We start from the raw sequence: 25,801 nt of genomic DNA, 5'->3' as shown, positions 1-25,801 counted from the left end.
TAAGTGTCTACACTAAAATGTTGCTCCCACCGATGTAACTCGCCCAGTCCACTGACTTAAAAACTTCACCTCCGCGAGAGTCCTAAAAGTTAGTGTCGATGTAGTTAGGCTGATGCTGTGTTAGGCTGATCGACTGTTGCTGCCTTTCAGATGCCATCCCACAATGTCCCCCACTGACAGTTAAATCGGTGCAAGCGCTCCTGGTGAGGACATGCATCGCTGACACAAGAAGCATAGTGTGGACATGCAAAAGTGATTTAATTACTGCAGTGGCTGTATGTCGCCGTAACTTAGGTTAACATAATTTTGTAGTGTAGACATACCCTAATTGAACTAACCTCGTTATCTCTAGACTGATTCTTGCCTGCATATTTATACCTGCCCCTGAAAATTTCCACCCCATGCGTCTGACGAACTGGGTATTCACCCACGAAAGCTTATGCTCCAATACGTCTGTTAGTCTATAAGGTGCCACAGGACTCTTTCTCACTTTTTACATACCCTAAGTTGAAAATGGTGGTCCTGTTGTTAAGTGTATTGAATATCTAGTTTCAGAGTAGCAGCCGTGTTAGTCTGTATCCGCAAAAAGAACAGGAGTACTTGTGGCACCTTAGAGACTAACAAATTTATTAGAGCATAAGCTTTCATGGGCTAAAACCCACTTCATCGGATGCATGCAGTGGAAAATACTTTGGCCTGTGTACGTATTTTTGAAAAATCAGGTTTGGATCAGTGTTGTAAGTTGTGAGGGGTGACCGTGAATGGTGAAGGATTATATGGCCATGAAAACACAGTCTCTACACAAAAGAATAAATGGACACAAATCAGATGTCAAGAATTATAACATTCAAAAACCAGTTGGAGAACACTTCAACCTCCCTCATCACTCAATTACAGACCTAAAAGTCACAATTCTTCAACAAAAAAACTTCAAAAACAGACTCCAACAAGAAACTGCAGAACTGGAATTTGCAAACTGGACACCATTAAATTAGGCTTGAATAAAGACTGGGAGTGGATAGGTCATTACATGAAGTAAAAACTATTTCCCCAAGCTAATTTTTCCCCTACTGTTACTCACACCTTCTTGTCAACTGTTTGAAATGGGCCATCCTGATTATCACTACAAAAGTTTTCTTTTTCTCCTGCTGATAATAGCCCACCTTAATTGAATAGTCTAATTAGAGTTGGTATGGCAACACCCATTGTTTCATGTTCTCTGTGTATATATATCTTCCTACTGTATTTTCCACTGCATGCATCCGATGAAGTGGGTTTTAGCCCATGAAAGCTTATGCTCTAATAAATTTGTAAGTCTCTAAGGTGCCACAAGTACTCCTGTTCTTTTTGAATATCTAGTGAAATTCTCAGCCATATCAAGCTGAGGCATGTTTAGGTTCAACTTCCTTCCTTTGATGATTCCCTCTTTTATAAACTTGGCTTTATTTGAGATCCCAGAATTGGGCTGAGTGACTGTACCAGGGACAAACACTGGTGGGCGCTGTAGGGAAAATTTTATCTTAAGGAAGCAAAATTAGGCAGACTAACGACTTGGTAAAAGGCAAGATCACCTTGCTCCCCACCCCAGAAAATACTGTGAAGAAGATTATTACAGTCACCGGGGGCACAGGGAAGGCTGTAAGAGCTAAGGAGCTCCAAGCCTGGTTACCATACAGCATTTAGCAGTAAGCCTGTGTTGTGGTGTCTGGGTCTGACTCTGAATGTTCTCAGATTTAAGGGGATGATGTTGATGTTCTAATTTGATGTTCAGTTGCTACAATTATTATAACATTCACAGGTGTGGAAAGTCAAATGCAGCATTTCACAAGGCTCATTTGTTGCTCTCATCTCACAGCCTGGAGCAAGAGGGAGAGAAGTGCTTAAGGGCTTGTCTACACTACAGGTTGTATCAGTATAACTTATGTGACTCAGGGCTGAGAATAAGCCACCCTCCTGAGCAAGGTAAGTTCTTCTTTGAGTGATTGTTCACGTCCATTCCAATTAGGTGTGCATGTGCCGTGTGCACAGATGTCGGAAACTTTTTCCCTTAGCAGCTCCCATCAGGATGGCAGGGGAGCCCCCTAGAGTGGTGCCCTTATGGTGGTGTATAGAGTACCTTGCCGGCCCAACCCCCCTTCAGTTCCTTCTTTCCGTTCGTGGCGGCGTTGGAACGTTCTCTCTCGCGCGCTTGTGAGTGATCCCTTAGCCTTCCAGTCTTCTAGTTAGAGTTGTTCTTAGATAGTTATCAGATAGTTAAATACCATTGTATTCAGGTGTCTGGAAGCTAATTCCAGCACCAGCCATGGGCTGCGGGGCATGCCGCAAGCCAAGGGTTTCAAAGCTTGTGCCACGTGCCGCAAGTCTATGCCTAACAGTGACCCCCACGACTCCAGTCTCTAGTGTCTGGGAGAGGCTCATCAGGCAGAGCTCTGCAAAATCTGCAAGGCCTTCAAGCTGCGCACTAAGAAAGAAAGAAACTTTCGCCTTAAGCAGTTGCTCATGGAGGCCACGTTACAACCACCGGCCTCAGACTGACCGGCACTGGCATCGGCACTGGCACTGGCACTAGCTTCCTCGGTGCGAAGTGCCCCGGCATCCGTGTGCAAACTGGCACCACCCAGGCACAGTAAATCGCAGGCACCGAGACTGGACGACCAACCTCGGCACCGGTCGACCTCTCCGGCACCGACTAAGCGTCCCAAGAAAGGGGAAAGAGGGCGCTCTCCCCAAAGAGCTGCTAAGCAGTTCAAAGAAGCTCCCGGCATACAAAGATAGATTGCAGGCCCAAGCCAAGAACTGGCACCATCAACTCCGGTGCCACATGCCCCGTTGAGTCCAGTACTCAGCAAATTCAGTGCCAACGAATGTCTGGAGGAGGTCCTGTAACACCCCTTCATGCCCAACACTTTCGAAGCAGCGAAAGACCTCATTGAGCTGTCAGTGCCAAACCCCCTCCCATGCAGGGAGGAGCCTCCGGCACCGCCCAAGAGGGTGCCATCCAGAGGGAAGCCGGCAATGGTGCGCTGCTTGAGGTGACTGTCCTGGCACCGCTCACGGCACTGTTCCCATTTGAGCTCGGTGTCCCGCTACTCCCCGGCACCCGTGACCCAGCACGAGGTTATGGCACTGGAGGCGAACCTACCACCGGTACCTGCGGCGACTACACACCGGTCCATAATGCCACTGGTCGCCTGGCACCGGAGCACAGCACCAACAACCTCACTGGCAACAAGTGAGAGGCAATGTCCCGAGACTCCTGGTACAGTTCGCAGACCTGGTCAGCCAGGCATTGCTCCCCGGCCCGCACCTCACGGCACCCTACGGACGCTCAACGTTCGGCACCACCCTGGTCCTCTCCATCGGCATCCTCCGGTTCCGAGGCCAACTCCCGTCGCTCCAGCTATAGCAGGCATCGGACAGTGGCCAGCAGAGAATCCCACTCAGCATGGCAGCCACAGTGGCCGCCTCCTGGGTCAGTGGCCCTTCTGGACCCAATGGGCCTACCATCAACAGCAGGGCACCATCTCCAGAGCCTCCAGGTCCAGGCAGTCCATGCAACACCATTCCAGGTCGCCACACAGACACGCATCAATGACAAGGGAGGCCGCTCTCTCCAGGCCGCCCCCCGATCCCCAAGAGCAACCAGCAATGCCAGGCCCAATGCCTGAGGCGGTGCCAAGCACTGTGACAGCCCCGTCGGGCCCTGAAGTGACCCAGGCCTATGGGGACATAGAGGAGGTTCTAGATGAAGGCAATCAGCAGCAACTCACTTCCTCCTCTTCCCCAGACGAGGCGGGGTGGGTACATCAGTCTCAGGACCGCCACCAATCGACCAAAGGGCTCACCAGGAGCTGCTCCACAGGATCACCCTCAACATGGGCCTCCAGGCGGAAGAAACAGTCGAGAAATGGTGGACATCCTGGCTCCCAAGAGTCCCTCCAGAGTTGCACTTCCTCTCATAAAGACCATACAGACAAATTACAACACTATATGGCAAACCCCAGCCTCCATCACGCCAACGGCCTGGGGGTAGAAAGGAAATACTTCACCCGTTCCAAGGGCTATGAGTTCCTGTTCTGCCATCTGACTCCCTGTTCCCTGGTCGTTTCAGCAGTCAATGAGAAGGAACGACAGGGCCAACAAGCCTCGACCCCAAAGGCCAAGGAGGCCAAGCGTTTGGACCTCTTCGGTAGGAAGGTCTACTCCTCCGGGGGCCTCCAGCTACGCATAGCCAACCAGCAGGCGATCCTTAATAGACATAACTTCAACTCTTGGACGGCCATGTCCAAGTTTAAGGATCGCCTGCCCCAGGACTCGCACTCTGAGTGTGCTGCGTTAATCGAAGAAGGAAAGGCGGTGGCTAAGACTTCACTACAAGCCTCCCTCGATTCAGCTGACTCTGCAGCCAGAACCATTGCCTCGGGAGTAGTCATGCAACGCTCAGCGTGGCTCCAGGCATTGGGCCTCCCTCCAGAGGTCCAGAACACCCTCCAAGACCTCCCCTTCAAGGGCTTGGGCCTTTTCTCGGCGCAAACAGACTCCAGGCTGCATGGCCTTAAGGATTTTAGGGCCACCCAGAAGTCGCTAGGGATGCAACCCAGAGAAAGCCCTTCAGGCCTCAACCTCCACAGCAGAGGCAGTATCAACCCCACCCCAGACAGGAGCCGTATCGCAGGCGGGGCAGAAATAACAGGCGTAGACAGCAGAATAACGTGCCTAACCAAGGTCAGAATAAACCCCAGCCCAGAAACAAGCAAGAGTTTTGAAGGTGTGCTCGAGGACAGTGTACCAACCCAGTACACGGATCCATCCCCTCAGTTTTTAAACTGGCTATCCCACTTCTACCGTGCGTGGTCCCGTATAACATCGGACCGCTGGGTCCTATGTACGGTACAGGTGGGATACTCCCTCCAGTTTTCCTCCTTCTTTCCTTCCCTCCCATCCACCTTTCCTGTCCCTATTCAGGGACCCCTCTCGCGAGCAACTCCTTATGCAGGAGGTTTGTTCGCTCCTTGAGATGGGGCGGTGGAGGAGGTTCCACAGGAGCTAAGGGGAAGGGGGTTTTACTCCCATTACTTCCTAATCCCCAAGGCAAAGGGGGGTCTTTGACCCATTTTAGACCTTCGACCCATTTTAGACCTTCGCGGACTCAACAAATTTATGGTCAAACTCCGGTTCTGCATGGTCTCACTAAGCACAGTCATTCCATCGCTGGATCCGGGAGATTGGTATGCTGCCCTCGACTTGAAAGATGCCTACTTCCATATTGCCATTCATCTGGTGCACCGACACTTCCTCCGGTTTGTCATAAACCAACATCACTACCAGTTCACGGTTCTCCCGTTCAGCCTGTCCACAGCCCCCCGAGTGTTCACGAAATGCATGGCTGTGGTGGCGGCCTTCCTGCCGAAAAGGCAAGTTCGAGTGTACCCATACCTCGATGACTGGCTACTGACAGGTTGTTCCAAGGACAAGGTCCAGTCCCACGTGACAATGGTCATGAACACCTTTCACAGACTGGGACTCCTCCTCAATGTACCCAAATCGTCACTCATACCTTCCCAAAGGATAGAGTTTATAGGAGCAGTCCTAGACTCGGTACAGGCAAAAGTGAACCTTCCAGAGCCCAGGTTCCAAGCCATAGAGCAGGTTGTCAAAACAATGCTTCAATATCCCACCACAACAGTTAGGTGTTGCCTGCAGCTAATAGGGCGTATGGCAGGATGCACATATGTGGTCAATCATGCCCGACTGAGACTCGGGCGCATACAAGCATGGCTTGCAGCATCTGTACCGAGACCCCCTGGACCTTGTGGTGATGATCCTGGGACAGGTACTAGAATTCCTGTGTTGGTGGCTGGACCGACCAGTGGTCTGTGCAGGAGTCCCCTTTGCCAAGCCCCAACCTTCTCTGACGTTAGTAACAGACGTGTCAGATCTGGGCTGGGGCACACACTTAGGGGATCTGAGGACATAAGGCTTGTAGTTGAGGGACGAATTACCTCTCCATATCAACCTGAAGGAGCTATGGGCAGTTCATCTGGCCTGCCAAACCTTTCACGCCACTTTGCAAGGTCACAGCGTGACAGTCCTGACAGACAACATCACCGCCATGTTCTACATAAACAGGGCGGAGCCCGCTCCTCACCCCTCTGCCACAAGGCTCTTTTCCTCTGGAACTTCTGTATAGCCCGATCCATTCAGCTGGAAGCATCCTACCTTCCAGAGGTACGGAACGAGCTGGCAGATCGCCTCAGCAGGTCATACCACATGCATGAGTGGTCAATCAGATCGGACATCATACAGTCAGTCTTCCAAAAGTGGGGTTATCCCCAAGTAGACCTCTTCGCCACCAAGAGCAACAGGCAGTGCCCTCAGTTCTGCTCATTCCAAAACCACAGTCCGGGCTCCATTGCCAACGCGTTCCTAATACCATGGGGCGAGGGGCTGAAGTATGCCTTCCCTCCTATCCCACTGATCCACTGGGTCCTCCTCAAAATTCGCAGGGACAGGGTGATGGTAATCATGATTGCCCCGTCTTGGCCGCGGCAGCATTGGTACACGACCCTTCTAGAGCTGTTCGTAGACGCCCCAATAGCCCTGCCCCTCTTCTGGTCTGATCACGCAGGACCATGGGTGCCTCCTCCACCCAAACATGCAGCCTCTACATCTCATGGCTTGGAAACTCCATGGCAAAGCAGCCACCTGGTCTTCAGTGCACATGTTTACAGCCCACTATGCTGTCAACCAACAGGCCAGAGATGATGCGGCGGTCAGCAGAGCTGTTCTTCAATCAATTGTTCCATGACTCCTACCCTCCTCCAATGGTAAGCTTGGAAGTCACCTAATTGGAATGGACGTGAACAATCACTTGAAGAAGAAAAGACGGTTACTTACTTCTCGTAACTGTTGTTCTTCGAGATGTGTTGTTCACATCCATTACAATACCCCCCCCCCTTCCCCTCTGTCAGAGTCAACGGCAAGAAGGAACTGAAGGGGGGTTGGGCCGGCAGGGTACTATATACACCGCCATAAGGGTGCCACTCTAGGGGGCTCCCCTGCCGTCCCGACGGGAGCTGCTAAGGGAAAAAGTTTCCGACGTCCATGCACGCGGTGCGCGCACACCTAATTGGAATGGATGTGCACTTCTCATGGAGGTGCACCGCTGTAGTGCTTCTAGTGTAGACTAGCATAACTCCTCTCTGCTACAGAAAGAGGGGGGCCGGCCAGCAGTAGCCTCCCAAGTGGTATTTTTGGTGGGAGCATGGCTGATTTCAGTCCCCTGCCATGGGAGTCGCTGCTTGAAGCTCCATGGAGTGGATGGTGGAGACACCCAACACACACAGCTATTGCAGGGCAATAATTGCACATGTACTTTGGATCCTGAATATCTAAAAATAAAACCTTTTTTAAAAAGGTTGTTTAACAATAATAAATGAAAAAAAAAGCATTTTAAATAGTCTGATAGTTCTCCAACTGTCCACCAGAGAGGGCAGGCAAGGCTTTAAATTCCTTTTAAAGAAAATAATCGCTTTTAACTCTGCTGGGCTCAGCAAACCTGAGCATAGGATTGCCAGGCAGGTGGGAGGAACAGATCAATTCATATGCAGTTACAGGTGACCAGCAAAAAAAACCCCAACCTATTGGTCTGTGACTTTTTTTACTAGGCGTTGATGTTTGGAGGAGAGCTGAGCAAATAATGGATTTTCTGGTTCAAGGACCAAACCAGCACTTAAAAGGGAAATTCAATTCAACCTAAAATGATTTTTTTTTAAATTTTGTTGAATCAAAATACTCAAAAAATAAAAATTATTTCAAATCAGCTGAAGCGGTTTGGGTTGATTTGAAATGAAAGGGTTTGTTTTTTCAATTTGTTTTGTTTCAATTTGTTGACCAAAATGTTTCAGTTGACTTGAAACAATTTTTTTTTAGTTTTTCAATTCACTTGTTTTTAGGTGTTTTCCCTCGTTGTTGGGTTGGTTTTTTTTTGGCCAAATCTGAATTTGAAACACTGTTTTGGAAAGCAAAGTCAAAACCAAATGTTTTCTTATATTTAAAATGAAACATTTTGAAACAAAAAAGTCAAAATGAAATGTTTTGACTTTTTTAAAAACAGTTTTTCAGATTTTTTCCTGGCTGAAACTATTAATCAAATTCCACCAGAATTCACAAATAGTTTCAGAGCACTAAAACCCACATTTTTTTATTAAAAATATCTATTTAATTTTTTTTTTGCCCAGCTCTAGTTCAGAGAAGGCCTGAAAGTCTGTCCTACTCCCCGCGCCCCCCCCCCCCCCAGTTGTTTTTTACATTGGAAGAAATTGAGGTTCTAAAAATCCATTTTTTCCTGAAAGACTCTAGCGAGAACTATATCACATTATAGCACCAGAGACACCAAGCAGGTAAAACACAACTGAGTGAGAGAAGAAGGGATTTGCATTCAGATAACATTTAAAACTCCTTGGGCCTAATTCTGCACACATTTATTCAGGCACAACCCTTTTCAATGCGTTTTGCATCCCCATAACTGTGAGCAGAATTTGGCCCTTTGTATTTTTTGATGTCTGAATTGTGGTGTCATTTTTACATAAGAAAGGAGCAAAAAAGGGCACAACCTCTTTTTGCCCTTTGCATTAATTGTCTTAATTGATTTCGCTTTAAGTCTTCGCAAACATAAACCAGCCTTGCTACCCTCAACCCACAGCTATGGCCTGTTTCATGCACCACATGCTGGGTAATAACACCAGAGGACTCCATGTTTTTAAACCTAAGCTGGCTTTTTATAAAGATAACTACTTACACAGAGGGAATCCCACGGATATCAAACATGCAAAAAATATAACATTAAGATTTCAAAGTCAAGCACTTAGCAATAGATTTTCAAAGGTATTTAGGTATCTGGGCACCCAAGTCAGATTTTCAGATGCATCTTGGCACCTAACTCAATGGGATTTAGGCACCTAGGATCTTGAAAATCTCACTAGGCACCTATCTACAGCTTTAGATGCCTCAATACCTTTGAAAATTCCAACACTTAACATTTAGGAAATTCCAAAATTAATACTACCTATGTAACCTTAATTCGGTCCTTTTGTGCATATGCATTATGATATAGTATTTAATTACATGATCACATACTGTTTTTTCCCACATGGATCATCATCAGCATTTCTATTGTCAAATCCACAGCACTGACATTTATTACTTGAACTAAAGAAGTGACTGGTAGCAGAAGTAAGCTATTACCTTATTTGTGGGATAGCTACTGGTAGGGTGGTGTGATACACACTTTGCCAGTAGTTAGATAAGTATTTGCTAGGTTGCAGTAGAATGCAGTAGAATCAGGATTCCTGGCTCTGGGAGGCAAATGTAGTCTAGTGGTTAGAGCAGTGGTTACAAACAGAACAGCCAAGCACACAGATCTATCATATTCTTTCTGAAATGCAATATGGCTGAGTGGAAGAGACTTGGATCTGCCATGTGAGGATCCTGGATTCCATTCTAAACTCTGCCTGACATGAGCTTATCTGAAAAATGGGGAGAATGATAGCTGCCAGCTAAGACAGGGATATGAGGCCTTGCTTAGTAATCAGGTTTGTGAAGTGCACAGAAATATTAACTGAGGCTTGAACTCATAGTCTCTGTCCCAGCTCAGAGCACATCTGCCAGAGGGTATATTGTTGGGGGAGGGAGAAGATCTCTCTCTCTTTCTCTCAGCAGTCAGGATCTAGGCTGACTTAGGAAGGTGGGATGGCATCCTGAATTTAGGACTGTCCTGCAAAATTCAGGATAGGAGACAAATCTAGCCCACCCCTTGCAGATGCTGAACAGGAAATGCACAGATTGCTTCTCCTCTGTTCCTGTGACCATGTCTGCACCAGTGCAGGGACGAAGTTTTCTATGTATGTTCACAAGCCCTGCCACACAGAATCTCAAATAACTGCCATACTTCAGTCCCTCTGCCTAGGGTAGTTGTATTGTTGATCTCCACATAGGGGGCATTCCTCCTTTCCCCCTTCTAATGAAAGTTATTTTCCGTTCTTACTCTCAGATCTTTTTCTGGCGTTCACTCAAACAAATAACAGATGTTCCAGGGGCAGACTTTGCCTGCCCCACTCCCAACCTTGGCCGTAGAGATCATCTATAAAGTTCAGTGACCCTAGTAAGGGATCATATAAAATAATGGACCCTTTTAACATTTGCACATCACCCTGTCCAAACCAAATGAGGCTAATAACTTGCTAAAAAAATTTGTTGTTCCTACTGTCAGGGAGGAGGGGATAGCTCAGTGGTTTGAGCATTGGCCTGCTAAACCTAGGGTTGTGAGTTCAATCCTTAAGGGGGCCACTTAGGGATCTGGGGCAAAATCAGTACTTGGTCCTGCTAGTGAAGGCAGGGGGCTGGACTCAATGACCTTTCAAGGTCCCTTCTAGTTCTAGGAGATGGGATAGGATATCTCACCTACACAATCCCGCAAAGACTGTTAAGCTGTTGAAATATGCATATATTTATAGGGGCACAGAACAAAGAGCAGGGGTATTCAGTGATAAATTAGCTTTGGGCACACAACACCCACCTGAAAGTAAAGTTTAAGAACTTTTTCCCCACCCCAAATCTTGTGTACCCCTTCTGCTAGGTGGTGTCAGCAGCAACAAGGACTCCTCTTAACAGCACAAAACAGAACTGGCTCTAGGCCCCATCCAGAAATCTGGGAAAACTAACCACCCGCCCTGAGCATCTTCAAGGCAATACTTCCCCTCTTGCAAGCACTGAGCCTGTGTACAACAAAATAAAACTTCTATTAAACGCAGCATTAATTTGTGAAACCACCACAATCACAATTCAAAAGCATGTAATCCTCAGCAAACACCCACCTCACAGTACATTGGACAGTGTCCCTTGCTTCAGTTTCCCACCATGTGGTGTGAAAGTCCAAGGAATGGATATCCCTTTTGTGACGTTGCACCCCATAATGCTTTATAGAAATATGCTTATGAATGTAAATATGACATAACTGGAATATGTTTTATGCTACATATGCCATGTAACATATCTCTGCAAAGGTTATGATCTACTGAATATATTCATCCTATTTGTATGCATGTATCATTTTTGTATTTGAAGTTATGAATATTGGCTGTGTACTTGTTGATGTTAAGTAGCCTTAGTAAGGCATTTGGTCAGCTTCTTAAGAAAGAAATTTGCAAGTTAAGTGGCCAATCACGAAACACTTAATGGACAATGGACCTTGAAAGACTCCAATCCACATAAGAAGTCTACCTGGGGGTGTTCAAGGTAGCATGTGAGCAATGGCTGCCATCTGTAAAGTTCTGAGTCGTGCATGGACATGTGACCTGCCCATGTGACTGCAAACCTCCATCTTGTAGCTGGGATTCTACACAGGGGGAGGGAGGGGGTCTACCCACGAGAGAGAAACTATATAAAGTCCTAGGAGATCCCTTCATTTTGTCTTCAGCTGGCTCAAGATATAGCCTATCCATCCCCAAAGGATACCTGAAAGAAACTGGAACAAAGGACAGTAACCAAAGGGGTGTGAGTGATTGCTGGACCCAGACTAGAAGGAGGCCAGTCTGTAAAAGAAGCTTTCTGGAACATCTCTGAGGGTGAGATTTCATCTGTAATCACTTTCTTACTGTATTAGGCTTAGATCTGCGTGTTTTTATTTTATTTTGCTAGGTAATTCACTTTGTTCTGTCTGTTATTACTTGGAACCACTTAAATCCTACTTTTTGTATTTAATAAAATCACTTTTTACTTATTAATTAACCCAGAGCATGTATTAATACCTGGGGGGGGGGGCAAACAGCTGTGCATATCTCTCTATCAGTGTTATAGAGGGCGAACAATTTATGAGTTTATCCTGTATAAGCTTTATCCGGGGTAAAACAGATTTATTTGGGGTTTGGACCCCATTGGGAGCTGGGCATCTGAGAGTTGGAGACAGGAACACTTCTTAAGCTGTTTTCAGTTAAGCCTCAGAGATGCTTCAGCAAGTTTTTTCCTCAGACTGGACACCTTTCAGGCCTGGGCACAATTCTTTCCCCTGGTACAGCTCTTGTTCCAGCTCAGGTGGTAGCTAGGGGATTCTTCATGATAGCTCCTTCCCCTTTGTTCTGTTCTACCCCTTTATATATCTTTTGGATAAGGCGGGAATCCTTTGTCCCTCTCTGGGTTCCCACCCCCTTCTTCTCAATGGAAAGATACTAGGTTAAAGATGGATTCCAGTTCAGGTGACATGATCACATGTCACTGCAAGACTTCATTGCCCATTTGCCAGCACACACGAATACAGGAAGACTTAGGCCTTGGCTACACTCGGGAATTCACAGCACTGTGAAGCGCGAGTGTAGTAGCGCCGCCAGCGCTGCGAGAGAGGTCTCGCAGCGCTGTATGTACTCCACCTCTCCGAGGGGAGTAGCTTGCAGCGCTGCGAGGGAACGTGCAGCACTGCAGGCTCTGATCACACTGGCGCTTTACAGTGCTGCACTCGCTGCGCTCGGGGGGAGGGGGGGTTTCACACCCCTGAGCGCAGCAAGTTGCAGCGCTGTACAGCGCCAGTGTAGCCAAGGCCTTACAGGTAAAATAGCCATCTGCAGTCACTTGTCCGGGTTAATGGGAGTCATCAAGATTCCAAACCACCATTAATGTCCCACACTTTGCATAATTACAATAGGCCCTCAGAATTATATTTCATATTTCTAGTTTCAGATACAAGAGTGGTACAGTTATACAAATAGTATGATCACACTCAGTAGATTATAAGCTTTGTAATGATATCTTACAAGAGACCTTTTGCATGAAGCATATTCCAGTTACATTATATTCACTCATTAGCATATATTTATAAAACCATATAGACTGCAACGTCACACATATCACTCCCCTTTTCCTCTACTACATCCCACTCACAGTTGGCTGTCTTTGGTCAGCAAAGACCTAGAGTTCAGAGATGTGTTCATGTGGGTTCACTTCCTAGCCCTGAACGGGGGCGGGGGGGATTGGGCAATATCTCTGCTGCTGCCGCTGTTTTCTCTGCTGCCTTTGGCCATCGCCTGCCACTCACTGCCACCTCTGCCACTGTTACCTCTGCTGTAGCTTGCTGCTCACTGCCACTTCTGTGTTGCCACATTAGTCCAGCTCTTAGTGATTTCAGTTTTTAGTCATTTCACTGGATATCAGCGAACCTCACTGCTATTGCAGTCTCTGCGCTGTCACCACTCCAGATCTAAAGCTCAGCGCCTAGACCTAGCTCATCAGCGATTCAGCTCTGGCAATCACAGAACAGAAATGAGAACTCTCAGTGCAACCTAATGCACTGTGTCATTAAACGCTGGAAAGAAAAGAGTCAAATGGTATTTAGGACTCTTCAGTCAAAACCCACACCCTCAAATATGAACACCTATCCCCTCTTTCTCTTTCACTGGGATTTGACATCCCTATCCCTGCTTAGCAAGTGAGGTCACTTTTAGGGTGACCCTGTCAATCAGGACATACTAAGTTCAGTTCTGCTGTACCCCTTACTCATACAATAAGGATAACATTTCATTACCCTGCATTCAATACTAAAGTGAATTGTAACCCAAAACCAGCCAAAATCAATCACTTTGAAAAGGCAGCTCTATCTGCTGTGCACCTAAGCAGAGTAGGTGTATCTATGTAAATACAATCTACTCATGAAGTCTTTCCCCCCAGTTTGTCATTAGATGTCAGGGTGAGCTCATTCAGACCCTGCTTACACCCTCTATGGGTATGTCTACACAGGGATAAAAAAAACTGTGGTTGTCCCTGGTCAGCTGACTCAGGCCCGTGGGGGCTGGGCTCTGTGGCTGAAAAATTGCTATGTAGACATTTGGGCTTAGGCTAGAGCAGGGATTCTCAACCTTTATCTTTCTGAGGCCCCCCCAACATGCTATAAAAACTCCATGGCCCTGCTGTGCCACAACAACTGGTTTTCTGCATATAAAAGCCAGGGCCAGTGTTAGGGGGTAGCACACAGGGCAATTGCCTATGGCCCCATGCCACAGAAGTCCCCTGCGAAGCTAAGTTGTTCAGGCTTCAGCTTCAGCCCCAGGTGGTGGGGCTCAGGGTCCCAGGCTTCAGCCCTATGCAGTGGGGCTTCAGCTTTCTGCCCTGGGCCCAAGCAAGTCTAATATTGGCCATGAGCCCAAACATCTACACAGCAATTTTTAGCTCCACAGCCTGAGCCTCGCGAGTCCAAGTCAGCAGACTGGGGAAGTCAGCCACTAAATCACAGAAGTGATTCTTATGTAATTAGAACAGGAGTACTTGTGGCACCTTAGAGACTAACACATTTATTTGAGCATAAGCTTTCATGGGCTACAGTCCACTTCTTCAGAAGCATAGAATGGAACATATATTGAGAGATATATATACACATACAGAGAGCATGAAAAGGTGGGAGTTGTCTTACCAACTCTGAGAGGCCAATTAAGTAAGAGAAAAAAACCTCTCTAAGGTGCCACAAATACTCCTGTTCTTTTTGCGGATACAGACTAACAGACTAACACAGCTGCTACTCTGAAACCTGTCTTATGTAATTGCTACCTGGATCCCAAGAGAAGCCCTTCCTCCTTGGAAAGACCCGTTTAAAGGGCCTCTAATCTACCAGGACTCATTGGCTGAGGGGTGTGGTGTGCAGTTTCTTCTCCTCTCGTTTCCACTCCCCTATCAACTGAATACCCTCATAGTCATTCTATGGTGAGGAGTACATTATTGAATCTGCTGCTCGGCAGGTTCATTGCCCAGCTTAAGGTGGTGTGGCTGGCTGACTGCCTAGCTGTAGCTTCAGTGCCTAAGGTAGAAACTCTCAAGACACAGGCCCTGTCTACACTGGCAAGTTTCTGCGCAGTAAAGCAGCTTTCTGCGCTGTAACTCCTGAGGTGTACACACTGCCAAGCCGCTTAGTGCGCAGAAACTGCACAGTTGTAGTGCTTTAAAAAACCCACCCCAACAAGAGGCGTACAGCTTTCTGTGCCGGGGCTACAGTGCTGCGGTGCCCGTGTAGACACCATGGTCAATTACAGTGCTGCAGTTGGCCTCCGGGAGGTGTCCCACAATGCCTGTTCTCGCCTCTCTGGTCATTGATTTGACCTCTACTGCTCTGCCCTCAGGTGACCAACTGTCATCCCCACCCCGTAAATTCCTTTGGAATTTTGAAAGTCCCCTTCCTGTTTGCTCAGTGATGCGTGCAGTGTTCTCAGCACATCTTTCCAGGTGGCCATGCCTGCTCCACGCACCAGGTAGTCCCCTGCTTGAAGCAATGCCGAGCTGCCGGACCTCATCAGCATTTGGGAAGAGGAGGCTGTCAAGTCCCAGTTACACTTCAGCCGTAGGAATTATGATACCTATGGACAGATTTCACAATGCATGACAGAAGGGGGCCATGACCGGGACACATTGCAGTGCAGGGTCAAAGTGAAGGAGCTGTGGTATGCCTACCACAAGGCACGGGAGGTGAGCTGCTGGTTCTACAAAGAGCTGGACATGATACTCGGCGGTGACCCCACCTCCACTGCCAAGACCACTGTGGATACTTCGGTGGCTTGTGTGCCAGTCGAGAGTGGACCAAGCCAGGAGGAGGAAATCTTGGATGAGGATGTGGAGGGGGAGGGGGACCCAGAGGCAGAGGATGACTCGGAGGTCAGAGATGCATGCAGCCAGGAACTCCTTTCTACCCCGGAGGAGGTTAGCCAGTCACAGATGCCGGATGTTGGCAAAGCGCAAACAAGAGAGGAGACACCCCTGGTAAGTGGATTTGATTTTGGGAATCACTGAAGCAAGTTGTTGGGGACAGAAGGGTTTGAGAAAGCAGGCTTGTCTCACCGCATGCCTAGTCTGAGCGGTGGAACAGGCTGTTGATTGACTCCCTCACTTCATGGTAATCTCCCTCACAGATCTCCAGGAAACTCTCATGGAGATACTGGGCAATCCACTGCCGCAGGTTCTTTGGCAGAGCTGCTTTTTTTCTTGTTCCATTAACGGTAACTTTCCCGTGCCAATGTGCCGTCACAGAGAGGGAGGGGGGGACACCATTGCAGCACACAGGCGAGCTGCATAAGGGCCAGGGTGGAAGCCGCAGGCTTGGAGAAGACTCTCCCTTGATTCTCTGCTCACCTGTAGCAGCAAGATATCTTCCATAATGAACACAGCCTGTGGAAAGTGTGGGGAGAGGAATGATTATCAGGCCCCCTTACAGTGCTGACTTTCCCCAAGAGCCACGTGCCCAGTGTACAGCAGAGTCCAGGAAGACTGATTTACCCTGATCCTGTGGCTACTCACCATTTTGGGGGTCTTGTGGCTCATGTTTGCTTGCCTGGGGTCAGCCAGTTAGTGACAGGTGTGTGAGAACTGGCTGTGTTTTAAATCACTGAATCAGTGTTCTCTGTGTTGCAAACAATACTGCTTCTGTAAAATGTTGCGTTTAAACTTCACAGAGATGACATTGGGAGCCCAGCCTCCCTCTTTGTTATCGGCAGCTGAACGGCTGCGCAGAATTAGAAAGCGGCTAAGGAGGACTTTCTGCATGATGTTATGATGCACTCCACCATTGAAAAACAGGAATTGAAGGAGTGGCGGGACAGTGAGAAGAGGGACCAAAAGGGGAACGTGGCATGCCAGAATGAAGCCAAGGAGCAGCTCTTAAAGGTTATGGAGCGCCAAGCAGACATGCTCCAGGCGATACTAGCTCTTCAAACTGAGCAGCTCCACGCCCGCCCTCCCCTGCAGCTGCTGTCTCAAAACTCTTTCCCATGCTCCCCCCAGACACCACCAACACACTCTTATTAACCTCCTGGCTCCAGTCTATACCCATGGCATTCTACTCCTCCCCACTCACAGTCCAGCACTGTGGACTTCCACTACCCACCGCACTCAACACCCATCCCTCTGAAATTTGGCCCTGCTGAAGTACAGTACCAGCTGCATTGTACTCCAAAGGAGAAGGTTGGATATGATCCCTGGACATACACAAATCTTTAGCTGTCCCGGGACTACTCCTCCTCCTGGGACTGTCCCTTCCCCCATCCCCCATCCCCCTCACTGCTGATATTTTTTTTGGTTTGACTATCTCCTCCGGTTGGTGTTTTTTAATAAAAGAATTGTGTTGGTTTGAAAGCAATCTTTATTCTATTAATTGAAAGCAAAAAGAGCCCTGCAAAGCAACATACAATTATGTTAAACCTTCATATTGCATCATCTGCACCAATCACCTCCTAGCATTACAAGCACTGCACTCCCGAGCATAGCAAGAAATATTAGTGGCTTTCAGCTTCAAATCGCTGCCTCAAGGCATCCCTGATCCTTATGGCCCCTCTAATGGCCCTGGTCTCTGGCTGTTCAAACTCAGCCTCCAGGCGCTGTGCCTCTGCGGTCCAGCCCTGAGTGAAGCTTTCATCCTTCACTTCACAAATATTATGGAGCGTACATCATGCGGCTATAAGCATAGGAATATTGTCATCGGCCAGGTCCAGCTTCCCATATAGGCAGCACCAGCGGGCTTTTAAATGACCAAAAGCACACTCAACAGTCATTCTGCACTTGCTCAGCTTGTTGTTGAACCGCTCCTTGCTGCTGTCATGATCCACGGCATTAAGGGGTAGGTGGTGTCTCCCAGGATCACAATGAGCATTTTGACTTCCCCTACAGTGATCTTCTGGTCCGGGAAGAAAGTCCCGGCTTGCAGCTTCCTGAACAAGTGATGTTCCGAAAGATGTGTGCATCATTCACCTTTCCAGACTGGCCCGCGTTCATATCTGTGAAACGCCCCTGGTGATCCACAAGCGCCTGGAGAACCATTGAGAAATACCTCTTGTGATTAATGAATCATAGAATAGAATCATAGAATATCAGGGTTGGTAGGGACCTCAGGAGGTCATCTAGTCCAACCCCCTGCTCAAAGCAGGACCAATTCCCAACTAAATCATCCCAGCCAGGGCTTTGTCAAGCCGGGCCTTAAAAACCTCTAAGGAAGGAGATTCCACCACCTCCCTAGGTAACGCATTCCAGTGCTTCACCACCCTCCTAGTGAAATAGTGTTTCCTAATATCTAACCTAGACCTCCCCCACTGCAACTTGAGACCATTGCTCCTTGTTCTGTCATCTGCCACCACTGAGAACAGCCGAGCTCCATCCTCTTTGGAACCCCCCCTCAGGTAGTTGAAAGCAGCTATCAAATCCCCCCTCATTCTTCTCTTCTGCAGACTAAACAATCCCAGTTTCCTCAGCCTCTCCTCATAAGTCATGTTCTCCAGCCCCCTAATCATTTTTGTTGCCCTCCGCTGGAATCTTTCCAATTTTTCCACATCCTTCTTGTAGTGTGGGGCCCAAAACTGGACACAGTACTCCAGATGAGGCCTCACCAATGTCGAATAAAGGGGAACGATCACGTTCCTCGATCTGCTGGCAATGCCCCTACTTATACAGCCCAAAATGCCTTTAGCCTTCTTGGCAACAAGAGCACACTGTTGACTCATATCCAGCTTCTCGTCCACTGTGACCCCTAGGTCCTTTTCTGCAGAACGGCTACCTAGCCATTCGGTACCTAGTCTGTAGCTGTGCATGGGATTCTTCCGTCCTAAGTGCAGGATTCTGCACTTGTCCTTGTTGAACCTCATCAGGTTTTTTTAATGTACTCGGTGGCTAGGTGGTCTGGTGCCAGAATTGGAATATGCGTGCCATCTATCACCCCTCCGCAGTTAGGGAAGCTCATTTGTGCAAAGCCATCTACAATGTCATGCATGTTGCCCAGAGTCACGGTCTTTCAGAGCAGGATGTGATTAATGGCCCTGCAGACTTCTGTCAACATGAGTCCAAGGGTAGACTTTCCCACTCTGAACTGGTTAGCGACCGATCGGTAGCAGTCTGGAGTAGCCAGCTTCCACAGTGCAATTGCCTCGCGCTTCCCCAATGGCAGGGCAGCTCTCATTCTCATGTCCTTGTGCCGCAGGGCTGGGGCAAACTCATCACACAGTCCCATGAATGCGACTTTCCTCATCCAAAGTTCTGCAGCCACTGCTCGTCATCCCAGACATGCATAATGATGTGATCCCAACACTCAGTGCTTGTTTCCCGAGCCCAAAAGCAGCGTTCCACTATGATCAGCACCTCCATGAATCATAGAATCATAGAATATCAGGGTTGGAAGGGACCTCAGGAGGTCATCTAGTCCAACCCCCTGCTCAAAGCAGGACCTAATTCCCAACTAAATCATCCCAGCCAGAGCTTTGTCAAGCCTGACCTTAAAAATCTCTAAGGAAGGAGATTCCACCACCTCCCTAGGTAACGCATTCCATTGCTTCACCACCCTCCCAGTGAAAAAGTTTTTCCTAATATCTAACCTAAACCTCCCCCACTGCAACTTGAGACCATTACTCCTTGTTCTGTCATCTGCTACAACTGAGAACAGTCTAGATCCATCATCTTTGGAACCCCCCTTTCAGGTAGTTGAAAGCAACTATCAAATCCCCCCTCATTCTTCTCTTCTGCAGACTAAACAATCCCAGTTCCCTCAGCCTCTCCTCATAAGTCATGTGCTGCAGCCCCCTAATCATTTTTGTTGTCCTCTGCTGCACTCTTTCCAATTTGTCCACATCCTTCTTGTAGTGTGGGGTCCAAAACTGGACACAGTACTCCAGATGAGGCCTCACCAATGCTGAATAGAGGGGAATGATCACGTCCCTTGATCTGTTGGCAATGCTCCTACGGATACAGTCCAAAATGCCATTAGCCTTCTTGGGAACAAGGGCACACTGTTGACTCATATCCAGCTTCTCGTCCACTGTAACCCCTAGGTCCTTTTCTGCAGAACTGCTGCCTAGCCATCCGGTCCCTAGTCTGTAGCAGTGCATGGGATTCTTCCGTCCTAAGTGCAGGACTCTGCACTTGTCCTTGTTGAACCTCATCAGATTTATTTTGGCCCAATCCTCTAATTTGTCTAGGTCCCTCTGTATCCTATCCCTACCCTCTAGTGTATCTACCACTCCTCCCAGTTTAGTGTCATCTGCAAATTTGCTGAGGGTGCAATCCATGCCATCCTTCAGATCATTAATGAAGATATTGAACAAAACCGGCCCCACGACTGACACTTGCGGCACTCTGCTTGATACCGGCTGCCAACTAGACATGGAGCCATTGATCACCCGTTGAGCCCAATGATCTGGGAGAGCAGCCTGAGGCAGAAGCCTCCAGCTGGCATGATATTCCAGGCAGGACTGAATCTCCATTAGATGAAACTTAAAGAAGAGAATGACCTGGAGTCATTCCCATTTTTGTCCAGGCGCCCCCGACCAACCTAACCGAGGTCGGTCAGGAGCACCCGCGGGATGACGACGACGGCCAGCAGTCATATTGTACTGTCTGCCGTCCGCAGGGCAAGGCAAGGGGATGCTGCTGTGTAGCACTGCAGTACCGCATCTGCCAGCAGCACCCAGGAGACATACGGTGATAGTGACCTGAGCGGGCTCCATGCTTGCCATGGTATGTCGTCTGCACGGGTAACCCAGGAAAAAAGGCGAGAAAGGATTTTTTGCCGTTGCTTTCACGGAGGGGGGGGGGGGGCCTGAACCACCCGCGACAATGTTTTTGCCCCATCAGGCATTGGGAGCGCAACCCAGAATTCCAATAGGTGGCAGAGACTGTGGGAAGAGTACAGTAAGCCAAACCTGTAAGCCATGTCATCAGTCGCCCCTCCCTCAGTGAGAGCAACGGCTGAGAATCGTTTCGTGCCTTTTTTCTGCGCAGACGCCATACCACGGCAAGCATGGAGCCCGCTCAGATCGCCGCAGCAGTTATGAGCACTGTAAACACCACACGCATTATCCTGCAGTGTATGCAGCACCAGAAACTGCAAAAGAAGGCGAGGAGGCGACAGCAGCGTGGTGACGAGAGTGATGAGGACATGGACACAGACTTCTCTCAAAGCACGGGACTCGGCAATTTGGCCATCCTGGTGGCAATGAGGCAGGCTCATGCCATGGAATGCCGATTCTGGGCCCGGGAAACAAGCACAGACTGGTGGGACCACATAGTGTTGCAGGTCTGGGATGATGCCCAGTGGCTGCAAAACTTTCGCATACGTAAGGGCACTTTCATGGAACTTTGTGACTTGCTTTCCCCTGCCCTGAAGAGCAAGAATACCAAGATGAGAGCAGCCCTCACAGTTTACAAGCGAGTGATGATAGCCCTCTGGAAGCTTGCAACGCCAGACAGCTACAGGTCAGTCGGGAATCAATTTGGAGTGGGCAAATCTACTGTGGGGGCTGCTGTGATCCAAGTAGCCAACACAATCTCTGAGCTGCTGCTATCAAGGGTAGTGACTCCGGGAAATATGCAGGTCATATTGGATGGCTTTGCTGCAATGGGATTCCCTAACTGTGGTGGGGCGATAGACGGAACGTATATCCCTATCTTGGCACCGGACCACCAAGGCAGCTAGTACATAAACCGAAAGGGGTACTTTTCAATGGTGCTCCAAGCACTGGTGGATCACAAGGGACGTTTCACCAACAGCAAAGTGGGATGGCCGGGAAAGGTACATGACGCTCGCATCTTCAGGAACTCTGGTCTGTTTGAACAGCTGGAGAAAGGGACTTACTTTCCAGACCAGAAAATAACCACTGGGGATGTTGAAATGCCTATAGTTATCCTTGGGGACCCAGCCTACCCCTTAATGCCATGGCTCATGAAGCCATACACAGGCACCCTGGACAGTAGTCAGAGCTGTTCAACTATAGGCTGAGCAAGTGCAGAATGGTGGTAGAATGTGCCTTTGAACATTTAAAAGTGCGCTGGTGCAGTTTACTAACTTGGTTAGACCTCAGCGAAACCAATATTCCAATTGTTATTGCCGCTTGCTGTGTGCTCCACAATACCTGTGAGAGTAAGGGGGAGACATTTATGGTAGGGTGGGAGGTTGAGGCAAATCGCCTGGCCGCTGATTATGCGCAGCCAGACACCAGGGCGGTTAGAAGAGCACAGCAGGGCGCGCTGCGCATCAGAGAAGCTTGAAAACCAGTTTCATGACTGGCCAGGCTACGGTGTGAAAGTTCTGTTTGTTTCTCCTTGATGAAAACCCACCCCCTTGGTTCACTCTACTTCCCTGTAAGCCAAATGCCCTCCCCTCCCCCCTTTGATCACTGTTTGCAGAGGCAATAAAGTCACTGCTGTTTCAAATTCATGCATTCTTTATTAATTCGTCACACAAATGGGGGAATAACTGCCAAGGTAGCCCGGGAGGGGTGGTGGAGGAGGGAAGCACCGGGTGGGGTGGTGGAGGTGGGGAGGAGGGGAGGACAAGGCCACACTGCACTTCAAAACTTATTTATTGAATGCCAGCTTTCTGTTGCTTGGGCAGTCCTCTGTGGTGGAGTGGTTGGGTGCCCAGAGGCCCCCCCCCACCGCGTTCTTGGGCATCTGGGTGAAGAGGCTATGGAACTTGGGGAGGAGGGCGGTTGGTTACACAGGGGCTGCAGCGGTGGTCTGTGCTCCTGCTGCCTGTCCTGCACCTCAGCAATACGCCGGAGAATATCAGTTTGATCCTCCAGTAGTCTGAGCATTGCTTCCTGCCTCCTTTCATCACGCTGACGCCACCTCTCCTCGTGCTCATTTTGTGCTTTCCTGCACTCTGACATTGTCTGCCTCCATGCACTCTGCTGGGCTCTTTCAGTGTGCGAGGACTGCATGAGCTCAGAGAACATTTCATCGCGAGTGCATTTTTTTCGCCTTCTAATCTTTGCTAGCCTCTGGGATGGAGATGATACGGGGAGCGTTGAAACATTTGCAGTTGTGGGAGGAAAAAAAAGGGAGAGTCGTATTTAAAAATACACATTTTAGAAAACAATGGGTAGACTCTTTCACGGTATGTTAGCAACAAGAAGAAAGTCAAGGAAAGTGTGGGCCCCTTACTGAATGAGGGAGGCAACTTAGTGACAGAGGCTGTGGAAAAAGCTAATGTACTCAATGTTTTTTTTGCCTCTGTCTTCACAAACAAGGTCGGCTCCCAGACTGCTGCACTGGGCAGCACTGTAGGGGGAGGAGGTGACCAGCTCTCTATGGAGAAAGAAGTGGTTCGGGACTATTTAGAAAAACTGGACAAGCACAAGTCCATGGGGCTGGATGCGCTGCATCTGAGGGTGCTAAAAGAGTTGGCGGATGTGATTGCAGAGCCATTGGCCATTATCTTTGAAAACTCATGGCGATCGGGGGAGGTCCCGGATGACTGGAAAAAGGCTAATGTAGTGCCCATCTTTAAAAAAGGGAAGAAGGAGGATCTGGGGAACTACAGACCAGTCAGCCTCACCTCAGTCCCTGGAAAAATCATGGAGCAGGTCCTGAAGGAATCAATTCTGAAGCACTTAGAGGAGAGGAAAGTGATCAGGAACAGTCAGCATGGATTCACCAAGGGCAAGTCATGCCTGACTAACCTAATTGCCTTCTATGAGGAGATAACTGGGTCTGTGGATGAGGGGAAAGCAGTGGATGTGTTATTCCTTGACTTAAGCAAAGCTTTTGATACGGTCTCCCACAGTATTCTTGCCGGCAACTTAAAGAAGTATGGGCTGGATGAATGGACTATAAGGTGGCTAGAAAGCTGACTAGATTGTCAGGCTCAACGGGTAGCGATCAATGGCCCCATGTCTAGTTGGCAGCCGGTATCAAGCGGAGTGCCCCAAAGGTCGGACCTGGGGCCGGTTTTGTTCAATATCTTCATTAATGATCTGGAGGATGGCGTGGACTGCTCCCTCAGCAAGTTTGCTGATGACACTAAACTGGGAGGAGTGGTAGATACGCTGGAGGGTAGTGATAGGATACAGAGGGACCTAGACAAATTAGAGGATTGGGCCAAAAGAACCTGATGAGGTTCAACAAGGACAAGTGCAGAGTCCTGCACTTAGGACGGAAGAATCCCATGCACTGCTACAGACTAGGGACCGGATGGCTAGGCAGCAGTTCTGCAGAAAAGGACCTAGGGGTTACAGTGGACGAGAAGCTGGATATGAGTCAACAGTGTGCCCTTGTTGCCAAGAAGGCTAACGGCATTTGGTGCTGTATAAGTAGGGGCATTGCCAGCAGATCGAGGGATGTGATCATTCCCCTCTATTCAGCATTGGTGAGGCCTCATCTGGAGTACTGTGTCCAGTTTTGGACTCCACACTACAAGAAGGATGTGGACAAATTGGAAAGAGTCCAGCGGAGGGCAACAAAAATGATTAGGGGGCTGGAGCACATGACTTATGAGGAGAGGCTGAGGGAACTGGGATTGTTTAGTCTGCAGAAGAGAAGAATGAGGGGGGATTTGATAGCTGCTTTCAACTACCTGAAAGGGGGTTCCAAAGAGGATGGATCTAGACTGTTCTCAGTGGTAGCAGATGACAGAACAAGGAGTAATAGTCTCAAGTTGCAGTGGGGGAGGTTTAGGTTGGATATTAGGAAAAACTTTTTCACTAGGAGGGTGGTGAAGCACTGGAATGTGTTACCTAGGGAGGTGGTGGAATCTCCTTCCTTAGAGGTTTTTAAGGTCAGGCTTGACAAAGCCCTGGCTGGGATGATTTAGTTGAGAATTGGTCCTGCTTTGAGCAGGGGATTGGACTAGATGACCTCCTTAGGTCCCTTCCAACCCTGATATTCTATGATTCTATGATTCTATGAACCAAGCTGTTAACATTACATAGCATGTGTGCTTTCTTTACAAGGTCGCATTTTGCCTCTTATATTAAGGGCCTGCCGGTTTGGTGTGAGAGATCACACACGCAGGGCCGGCGGGCAGCAGAATTCGGCTTACAGGCAGACATGGTAAGCCCCAGTCTTTTGGCTTCTTTAACCTTCATAACATGTGAGAATGGTTTCAAACAGCAGCACCGTCATGTCCCATACCAAGCACTCGTTGGGTTGGCCATTTAAAAGGAGAGGCTGGGGTTTTCTGGTTAACATGCAGCACAAACCCAATTAAACCCCTCCACCCCACCCTATTCTCTGGGATGATCGCTTCACCGCTCCCCGCACTGCGTGGCACACAGCGGGGATGATTTCTGTTCAACCACAGGCAAACAGCCCAGCAGGAACGGCCACCTCTGAATGTCCCCTTAATAAAATTCCCCTATTTCAACCAGGTGACCATGAATGATATCACTCTCCTGAGGATAACACAGAGAGATAAAGAACGGATGTTGCTTGAATGCCAGCAAACACCGGGACCATACGCTGCCATGCTTTGTTATGCAATGATTCCAGACTACGTGCTACTGGCCTGGCGTGGTAGTGGAGGATGTAATAAGGCTGCCCTCCCCAGAAACCGTTTGCAAAGGCTTTGGGAGTACATCCAGGAGAGCTTCATTGAGATGTCCCTGGAGGATTTACGCTCCATCCCCATACATGTTAACAGACTTTTCCAGTAGCTGTACTGGCCGCGAGTGCATCCCAAGTCTTCAGGGCAAATTAATCATTAAACACACTTGCTTTTAAACCATGTATTATATTTACAAAGGTACACTCACCAGAGGTCCCTTCTCCGCCTTCTAGGTCTGGGAGCCCGCCTTGGGTGGGTTGGGAGGATACTGGCTCCAGGGTGATAAACAGTTCCTGGCTGTCGGGGAAAACGGTTTCTCCGCTTGCTTGCTGTGCGCTATCTTCAACCTCCTCCTCATCATCATCTTCCTCGTCCCCAAAATCCTCATCCCTGTTGTGTGACAATCCATTGACGGAGTCCACACACAGGGCTGGGGTAGTTGTAGGAGCACCCCCTAGAATGGCATGCAGCTCATCATAG

General features: G+C 48.6%; 1 protein-coding gene across 1 annotated transcript in view; it reads left to right on the top strand.

Annotated features, from left to right (window-relative positions):
- Positions 1–3,660: 3,660 nt before the first annotated feature.
- The window catches only part of CLCN1 (chloride voltage-gated channel 1), a 107,383-nt gene continuing 85,242 nt past the window's right edge, over positions 3,661–25,801 (top strand). Inside the window, exons 1-4 of the mRNA XM_065417202.1 lie at positions 3,661–4,675; positions 5,138–5,535; positions 20,315–20,478; positions 20,779–21,073. Of these exons, the coding sequence (XP_065273274.1) occupies positions 3,661–4,675; positions 5,138–5,535; positions 20,315–20,478; positions 20,779–21,073 (1,872 nt within the window). The remainder of the gene's footprint in view (positions 4,676–5,137; positions 5,536–20,314; positions 20,479–20,778; positions 21,074–25,801) is intronic.

The sequence above is a fragment of the Emys orbicularis genome, chromosome 1, assembly GCF_028017835.1.
Source record: "Emys orbicularis isolate rEmyOrb1 chromosome 1, rEmyOrb1.hap1, whole genome shotgun sequence".
NCBI classification, from domain to species: domain Eukaryota; kingdom Metazoa; phylum Chordata; order Testudines; family Emydidae; genus Emys; species Emys orbicularis.
This window is presented reverse-complemented; position numbering and strand designations above follow the sequence as displayed.